The 9,880-nt window shown below is 41.1% G+C and overlaps 1 protein-coding gene across 1 annotated transcript in view; it reads right to left on the bottom strand.

Moving 5' to 3' along the window:
• The window catches only part of Rlf (rearranged L-myc fusion), a 90,604-nt gene that overhangs the window by 34,797 nt on the left and 45,927 nt on the right, over positions 1 to 9,880 (bottom strand). Inside the window, exon 4 of the mRNA XM_008834273.3 lies at positions 5,076 to 5,208. Within this exon, the coding sequence (XP_008832495.1) occupies positions 5,076 to 5,208 (133 nt within the window). The remainder of the gene's footprint in view (positions 1 to 5,075; positions 5,209 to 9,880) is intronic.

The following is a 9,880-nucleotide window of genomic DNA, read 5'->3' as shown; positions in this document are numbered from 1 at the left end:
ATTCCTTCCCCCCCCCAACATATCATTGCCACCGAACACACACACACACACACACACACACACACACACACACACAAAAACTGGCCCAGCTCTTCCAGGGCTCCCAAACAGGTGGCTGGTGAGGAGGCCTCCCTTCTTCAGACTGATAGTGAATCCTCCTCCTTCATTCTCTACTAAGGTCCCCCAAGCACAATATGGATAAAACTAGGAATGAGTGGCACAACTGCGAACACCAGACAATTCTGTGGAGGTGCCACCCCAGGATGCTCATTCTTGGGACACTAATGACCAGGAACCATCAAGGGCTGAAGACTCAAGTCTTTGAGCCCAGCCCAGAACCCACTTAGTCACCCTGCAGGTAGTACCACTCTCCGCATGGGGCAATAAAGAGGAACTCCAGAGCCTGAGAGGCATAACCAGTGTCCCCTGGTCATGCCCCTTCCTGCAGAGCAGGCCCTGGGTCTGGGGCATTCCAGGGAGGCTTGGAAACGAGCTTGGCAGCAGTCCATCCCCATTCCACTGATAGCAGTGTCTTTTTCCCATGAGCCCAAGAGTCATTGATGGAAAATGCCTATTGCAAGCCCTCAGTCTCAGTGATGCCCAATGCCAGCTGTGTAGTACAGTGTGAGCTCTGGGTAAGTGGCTGTTTTTCTACTATGAGTTGGGCCAAAGGTGGAGAGACAGCACATGAGCATCAGTAGGGAAGTGGATAGACAACATGTGGCTCACACACAGAATGTTCCTTCCTTCCTTCCTTCCTTCCTTCCTTCCTTCCTTCCTTCCTTTCAATTTTATTTATTTATTTATTTTTGTCTTTTTGAGACAGGGTCTCCCTGTAGCCTCAGCTGTCCTGGAACTCACTATATAGACCAGGCTGGCCTTGAACTCACAGAGATCCACCTGCCTCTGCCTCCCGAGTGCTGGGATTAAAGGCATGTGCCACCAGGCCCGGCTAATCTTTTTTGAAAAAAGTGGAAGTGCAGAGATGGCTCAGTGTTTAGGAGCATTTGCTGCTCTTCTGGTGGACCCAAGTTTGGTTCCCAGCACCCACACCCAGCAGCTGTAACACCAGTTCCCAGGGATTCAATGCCCTCTTTTGGCTTCCACAGGCATCTGTACACACGTGATATACTCTGTTATATACACACAGAGAAATAAAATAAAATCTTTTTTAAAAGTATACACTGAGGGGCTGGAGAGATGGCTCAGTGGTTAAGAACACTGGTTGTTCTTGCAGAAGACCTGGGTTCGCATCCCAACACCTACATGGCACCTAACAACTGTCTGTAAGTCCAGTCCTAGGGGATCCAACAGCCTCTTCTGACTGCTGCAGGCAATGCACAACACAGGTGCACTTAACTACATGCAGGCAACACACTCATAAACATTAAAAAAAAAAAAAAAAAGTATACACTGAGCACCAGGCGTGGTGGTACATGCCTTTAATCCCAGCAGAGGCAGGCAGATCTCTATGAGTTCAAGGCCAGTCTGGTCTACACAGTGAGTTCCAGGCCAGCTGGGGAAACAGGGAGATCCTGTCTCAAAAAGACCAAAAAAAGTGCACATTGACACTCCTGATAGTACTCTATTGAGCAGAAGATAATCACTCCTTTTTTTGTGAAAAGTATTTTTCAAAAGGATCTATTTTTGTTTATTATTTTTATTTTATGTATGAGAGTATTGCCTGCATGTATGTAAGTGTACTTGTGTCATGCAATGCCAAGGAGATCACAAGAGGGCTTCAGATTCCGCTGGAACTGGAGTTAGGGACTGTTGTTAGTCCCCATGTGGGTTCTGGGAATTGAACTGGGGCCCTCTGCAAGAGAGGCCAATGCTCTTAACCACTAAACCATCATCTCTCTAACCCCTTTATTTTGTTTTTTTAGTCTTTTTGAGACAGGATCTCCCTGTAGCCCCAGCTGTTCTGGAACTTACTATGTAGACCAGGCTGGCCTTGAACTCACAGAGATATGCCTGCCTCTGCCTCCCAGTGCTGGGATTAAAGGCATGCAACACCATGCCTGGCCAAACCCCTTTATTTTTATTTTAAATATTTTATTTACTATTTTTACTTTATGTGTATGGGTTTATTGCCTGCATGTGTATAATTACACCCCTGTCCTGTAATGCCTGCGGAGGTCAAAAGACAGCATAGGATTCTCCTGGAATTGGAGTTGCAGATGGTTGTTAGCTACCATGTGGATGCTGGGAATTGAACCCGGGTCTTCTGCAAGAGCATTCAGTATTCTTAACCACTAGCCATCTCTCCAGCCCTTTATTTTTACTTTATTTATGTGTGTACAAGGAAGTGGTATGTGCATGAGTGCAAGTGCTGGAGGTCATAGATGTTAGATGTGAGCCTCCATGTGGGTGCTGTGAACCAAACCCAGGTCCTCTGCAAGAGCAGCAAGTGCTCTTAAATGCTGAATCATCATCTAGTTCCTTAAGCTAGTCTTTTTTATTTTTTATTTTTTTTGAGACAGGGTGTCCCTGCAACCCCATCTGACCAGGCTGCCTCTACCTCCCAAGGGCTGGGATTAAAGGTATGTGCCACCACACCCGGCTTAAGCTAGCTTTCTCATAGAGCCCAAGACCACCTGCCTAGGGATGGTGCCATTCAGTGAACTGGGCCTTCCTGCATCAATTACTCATCAAGACAACTCTCACCCCCACTCCACAGACATGGCTACCGGCCAATCTGATCTAGACAACTCCTCAATCAGGGCTTTCCTTTCAGATGACTCTAAGCTGTGACAGGTTGAGCGGTAAATCAAACTACAACAGGAAAGTTTAACTAAACCCTATTCTTTCTCTTCTTGGGCTTGGGTCTGTTAACAGAATTAATTCTTCTCCACACCAGTCAAGATTTATCTAGACTGTGGTCTGGGATGTTGCACTGTAACATTTCACTCAATGATGGGCTGTACACACACCACAGTAGGTTCTGTAAGATTATAATCAAAGTATAAATTCCTACCACCTAGTTACAATGGAGCCACTGGAACAATGCAATGCATTATTCTTGTCTGTGAGGATGGTGTTATAAACAAACCTACCACACTGATATGAAAGAAATCAGTCTTATAAAATTATAGCACATAGGGGCTGGAGACATGGCTCAGTGCTTAAGAACACTGGTTGTTCTTGCAGAAGACCCAGGTTCGAATCCCAGCACCCACATGGCAGCTAACAACTGTCTGTAACTCCAATCCCAGGGGATCTGACAGCCTCTTCTGACCTCTGCAGGCATTGCATGACCCGGGTGTACTTACCTACATGCAGGCAATACACACATACACATAAAATTAAAAAAAAAAAAAAATATAGCACATAAAATTAAGTACAGTACATGATACTAGATAATGATAAACTATGTATCTAGTTTATGTACTTGCCTCACTGTAATTTTCATAGTTATATACTCCCACTTGTTAAAAAGTTTACTGTAAAACAAAATACTGTATAATGCCAGCACCAGCTTAAAACATTTCCCATTTACTATTACTCCTGATTGCAAGAGGCAGATGTAAATGGTGACTCTGTATACTGTGTATTTACCTAATGAAACTGTCTACCAATTCATTTCTTTGAACATACCCCACCATTAAACAGTGCATGACCATAACTGGCGCTGTCCTCTAACAGTTCTAAGTAATAATAAGGGTATTCTTTGCCTATATTTACAAAGAGAAGTCATTTTTCTTTCTTTTCAGTAAAAATGAAAAACAAAGGATAAAGCCAACAGAAAATTTCTAAACACTCAGAGCTGGCAAGATAGCCTCAAGGACCTTAAGTAGATCCCCAGAACTCACAGAAAGGTGGAAGAACCAAGTCTAAAAAGTCCTCTGACCTCATGCACACTATGCGTATACACCCAGTCCCCAAAATGTAATTTTTGGAAAAGAAAGAAAATCTAAAAAAGCCAAAAAGTGGGGTGAGGACTGGAGAGGTGGCTGAGCACCAAAGAGTACTGGCTACTCTTGCAGAAGACCTGGGTTCAGTTCCCAGCAACTACACAGCAGCTAACAATCATCTATCTGTAACTTGAGTTCCAGGGAATATGATATGATACTCTCTTCTGTTCTCTGAGTACACACATGGTGCCCTTATATATCAGGCAAAACTCTCATACAAATAAAATAAATCTTAAAACAAAATCCCTTACTCCAATCTTATTACACAAAAAGGTCCAAAAAAACATGTACATGGTGATCAAACTTGATTAGTTAGGTTAGGTAACTGAAACAGTGTTCTGAAATCTGTTGTTATTCTAGAAATATAACAAAATAGTAACTGCTGAGATGGCTCAGCAGTTAAGAGCATTGTCTGCTCTTCCAGAGGACCCAGGTTTGGTTCCCAGTATCCACATGGCATCTAACAACCATTCATAACTCCAATTCCCAGGGATCCACTGCCCTCCACGAGCTTGCTTACACATAGTACACTTACACATATGCAGGCAAAACACTCATAAATATAAAATAAAAATAAATAAATAAATATTTTAAAAAATACTCATTTCTGGCCGGGCACGGTGGTGCACGCCTTTGATTCCAGCACTCAGGAGGCAGAGGCAGGCATATCTCTGTGAGTTCAAGGCCAACCTGGTCTACACAGTGAGTTTCAGGCCAGCCGGGGGTACAGGGAGACCCTGTCTCAAAAAGACAAAAACAAACAAACAAACAAACAATAAAACCCTCACTTCTGTCCCAGTAAACATATCAGTATTATCACCTAATGTGACAACTTAAGAAAACAATCACACAGGAGTAGTGAAAACACTAAAAGCATCAGAACGCTTACCTAAACAGGCAAAAGATCATATACTAATTATTTTGTTTGTTTGAGACATGTTTTTATTGTAACACAGTGTATGTAGCAGAGAATGACCTTGAGCTGATCCTTCTATCTCTACCCATCTCTAGAATACTGGGATTACAACATGCACCACCACACTACACCACACTACTAAGAACTACTTTCTACTACTCAAAAAAGAATAACCAGGTACAAAATTTTAATCCTCGTAGAACTCAATCCTCCTCCAATTCAGTCAATGAAGTTTTAAGACTTACCTTCCTCTGTTTCTACTGGCTGTTGAGACAGAATTTTAAGAAGAACAGGGTTTTTCCACACCCCTTCCTTTGTAACATGAACTAGTATTTGTAGGTTATTATTCCCAAATTCCAATAATGCATCATGTGACTCCTAAAACAAAAACAGCATATTCAGAAAATAAGCTAATAATATATACAACGTTATACCATCTCAATCTAAATATCTATAAATCAAAAGGACTTATAACTTGAATTTCCAAAAATTGGGCAGGGGGAGAGATTAACCCAAAAAGTTTCCTATTCTGCTGGAATATTTGGGGGGGGGGTGGAGTCTTTTTGAGACAGGTTCTCCCTGTAGTCCCAGCTGTCCTGGAACTCACTATGTAGGCCAGGCTGGCCTTGAACTTATAAAGATCCACCTGCCTCTGCCTCCCAAGTGCTGGGATTAAAGGCCTGCGTCACCAAGCCCCACTCTGCTGGAATATTTTCAACCAAATTAAAGAATGTATCTGAAATGTTTTCATGAATTTCCCTCAAGTAAGATAATTACCACAATCAATCTAGGTCCTTGTATTATTCTTGTTGGATATTTGGAATGTTCTATTAATTAAGATGGCCAGACTCTTTGAGAACCTAATAACCTTGGTAGCATGTGACTTGTTTTTTAAGACCACTGCTACACTTCCGCTTGAAGAACTGTGCAGTCTTCATACAGGTGGTCTACTCTTTCAGACAGAAATAATTATGGCATGCACTAATTGATGTACGTCCCCACACACCTTGGGAATACTGGAGCTAACTATAGGGCCTCATGCATGCTGGACCTAAGCTATAGCCCCAGACCTGATGCAGAACTATTTAAGGTCTTCTGTTTAAGTACTATTCAAATAGGAGGTGGCTCTCTACAAAGTGTTATGAAGTCTTGGTTATTAGCAAATGTAATTGCTGGGCGGGAGAGATGGCTTAGAAGTTAAGAACACTGGCTATTCTTGCAGAAGACCGGGATTCGAATCCCAGCACCTACATGGCAGCTAATAACGATCCGTAACTCCAGTTTGAGGGGATCCGATGCCCTCTTCTGGCCTCCCCAGGCATTGTACAACACGGGTGCACTTACACACATGCAGGCAGTACACTCCAACACACAAATTAAAAAAAGAAAAATTTAGCCAGCCAGGTGTGCCTTTAATCCCAGCTCTTGAGAGGCAGGGGCAGGTGGATCTCTGTGAGTTCCAGGTCAGCCTAGTCTACATAGTATGTTCCAGGCCAGTTGGGGTTAAAGGGAGACCCTGTCTCAAAAAAAAGGCAATTGCCAATATTGGTTCTTTAAATAAGGAGTAAAGAAAAGGTGAAGGGGTAGAGAGATGTCTCAGCAGTTAAGAGCACCGACTGCTCTTGCGGAGGAGCTGGGTTCGATTCCCAGCACTCACATAGTGGCTAAGAACCATCCTTAATTCCAGTTCCAGGGGAATCTGGATCCTTCTTCTGACCTCTACAGCACTGCACAACACAGGTGCACTCACATACATGCAGGCAATACATAAATAAATAAAATATTTTTAAAAAAAAAGAAAAAGTGAGAAATTTAACTCAAAATGCTATAGAACTCTGGCTTTAGACTGTCACTCAGTCAAACTGTCCTGTTAAAGAACACTGTTCTATGATTTAAAAACAAAAAAAGGGCTGGGCACAGTGGCACACACCTTTAGTCCCAGCACTTGGGAGGCAGAGGCAGGCAGATCTCTGTGAGTTCAAGACCAGCCTGGTCTACATAGTGAGTTCCAGGATAGCTGGGGCTACAGGGAGAGCCTGCCTCAAAAAGACCAAAAAAAAGAAAAGAAATTTAACTTCAAAAAAATAATTAAATATATAACCAGCATAGTGACATGTGCCTTTAGTTCCAGCACTCAGGAGGTAGAGGCAGGTGGATCTCTGTGAGTTCCAGGCCAGCTGGAGAGAGAGAACAATTTTTTTGTCTCAAAACAAAACAACACAAAAGCAAAAAGCAAACAAAAAAATTAGATTTATGTCTGTCTTTTACTACCAGCAGAGATTATTTTTTATTTATTTTTATTCATTTTTTTTTCTTTTTGGTCTTTTTGAGACAGGGTCTCCCTGTAGCCCCAGCTGGCCTGGAACTTACTATGTAGACCAGGTTGGCCTCAAACTCATAAGAGATCCGCCTGCCTCAGCCTCCGGAGTGCTGGGATCAAAGGCGTGCACCACCACACCTGGCTAGAGATTACCATTATTATAATAAAACTGTTCCCACTTTCTACAATTTTAATTGGTTTTCTTTACAGTAATTTCTCCTTAGAAAACCTAAGCCCAAAATTGTCACAAATCTAAAAATAGTTTAATATTCATTTAAGTGGAATCTAACATATATAAATCTCTTACCTTAATTTTGATGTTATATCGAGGCAAGCTTTTGCTACACAGAGAAGGTCACATTACCTTCGACTGAGATTTGAAGATATGGAACTACACATCTATAAAACCAGCAGTAGGAAGGCTAAACCTAGAGGATCGCAAATTCAAGGCCAGTGTGGGTGTAGTCAAAGCCTGTCTCAAGAGTTAAGGGAAAGTCAGGTGTAGTAGTGCACACCTTTAATCCCAGCACTAGGAAGTGGAGGCAGGCAGATCTTTTTGAGTTCTAGGCCAGTCAGGGATACACAGTGAGACCTGTTTTTGTTTTGTTTTGTTTAAAAGAGCTAAAAGTAAAAAAACAAAATAAAAGAAGCTTATATAGAAAATGAGGTCCCTAAGCTGGGTGTCGGAAAGGCAGCACATATCCACCCATGGGAGGTAGAAGCAGAGAAGCAGGAAGATCAAGACTTCAAGGCCAGACAGGTTACAAGAAAACCCTGTCTCAAAAAGAGAAGATAGAGCAGACTTCCAGTAACAGTTGACTAATATTACTTAGTATCATGCTGGTATTATTTAAAACTACAATTTTCCTTGAACAGTGTCACATGTTTTCAGGTTTTTTCTCCTAGACAGATATTTGCTAATATCGTATGTGAAATTTTCAGAATTTCTGGAGTCAGATTACTGGATTTATGTCTACCACAACAGACTGGTAGAAAACATTATCACAATCGTGAGAAACAGCAACTGGAATTTAAATGGTTGTAGCACTCTGTTTCCCCCCACCCCCAACTCTCTTTTGGTCTTTTGAGACAGGGTCTCCCTTGTAGCCCCAACTGGCCTAGAACTCACAGATCTACCTCCCAAGTGTGTTATTAAAGGCCTGTACCGTCTCATCTGGTGTTTCTCCCTTCTTAATCTGATTTAGTTTTGAGAAACATTTCCACTATGTTCCCCAGGCTGGTCTAGAACTAATGTAATCCTCAGCCTCCCAGGGAGTGCAGCTACAGGCTTTGGAAGTCATATCACTAGTTTGTTTTTTCATCTGTTAAACTCAGAAGATACTTCGTTTGGAGTAAGAATGATGTGTAGCCCTTTGTTACCAGTACATATTAATTAAAGCAAAGCTACTTCACAAAATTTAGGTCTTTAAAAGTTATGGTGGCATCAAACCTTTTCAACAGGTTTTCTTTTTTATTAGGAATTTTTAAAAAATTCTTTAATAACCACATACTTAGAAGAAGCATTTCATTACAACAGCATTGACATATTCAATAACATTTTCCTGAGCTAAGATGCATCTATTTCAAAATTGGCTGTAAATTTTTAGGTGTAGAGTTGAATTATTACAGTTATACAATATTGTACTCAGTATAAACCCTATAAGACAAAATTAAATGAAGTTTTAGCCTTTAAAAAAGATCTCCATTTCATTATTATAATACAGAGCTTCATACAGAAAAATTCATTTTTAATGCAATTGACATTAAGATGTTTGCACATGCATTTCTAATCTCTATATATCTGATTATTACTAGTCACAGTTGGTTACTTTCTGAGCTCCTTGGCATCTAAGCATGGATATAAAGTCATCAGGAAGATTTCAATGGTAATGTTTTTCACATCTACTAATTATTAAGGAGCAAATTTTTATGCTTTGAAGAATTTATTTTTAATCATTTAAAAAAAATTTTAATAACGACATGATTAGAACAAGCATTTCACTACAGCTTTAACATATTCAGTAACACACTCCAGAGCAAGAGTACATTTCTTTCACAAGTGGGTGCAAGTTTCTAGGTTCACAACTGAGTTAATACAGTTATACAATATTGAACTCAGCATAAGCCCTGTAAGACATAAAATTGAATGAATTTTTAACGTTTAAAAAAGATCTTCATTTCATTTTAGAATATACTGTTCCTTGCAGACTCACTGTTTTTGCTACGAACACTGAGATGTTGGCACATGCATCTCTAATCTGTATGTATTTGATTATTACTAGTCATAATTGGTGGCACTTGGACCCTTGGCGCCTGTGTATGTCTATAGTAATCGGGTAGATTTCAGTGGTAATGTTTATCACCTCTACTAATTAGCATGAAGTAAATTTCCATGCTTCTTCCTCAAATATAATTCTTTTTTAATTTGTTGATTTGTGTGTGTGTGTGTGTGTGTGTATGTGTGTGTATCACACAGAACATCCCAAAGCATCTTATTCGACTATACACCCACTTCCCAGATAGCACACTCCCATAGCCTTGCTCCCCACACTAGAGCCCTTATACTCTGATGTCCCTGCTACTGTCTGCTGTGTTGTCGGCACCTCCAGCCATTCCCCACTGCTTGTCCATCTGATGAATCTAGTCAGCCTATCTAGAGGTCTTTGTTTTAGGAGGGTCAGCTGTTCCTCATCTAGCGGCAATCAGTTGTTAATATTCATTTAGGTAAGA

This window comes from Nannospalax galili, unplaced genomic scaffold (genome assembly GCF_000622305.1).
Source record: "Nannospalax galili isolate Female #2095 unplaced genomic scaffold, S.galili_v1.0 scaffold1657, whole genome shotgun sequence".
Lineage (NCBI taxonomy): Eukaryota > Metazoa > Chordata > Mammalia > Rodentia > Spalacidae > Nannospalax > Nannospalax galili.
This window is presented reverse-complemented; position numbering and strand designations above follow the sequence as displayed.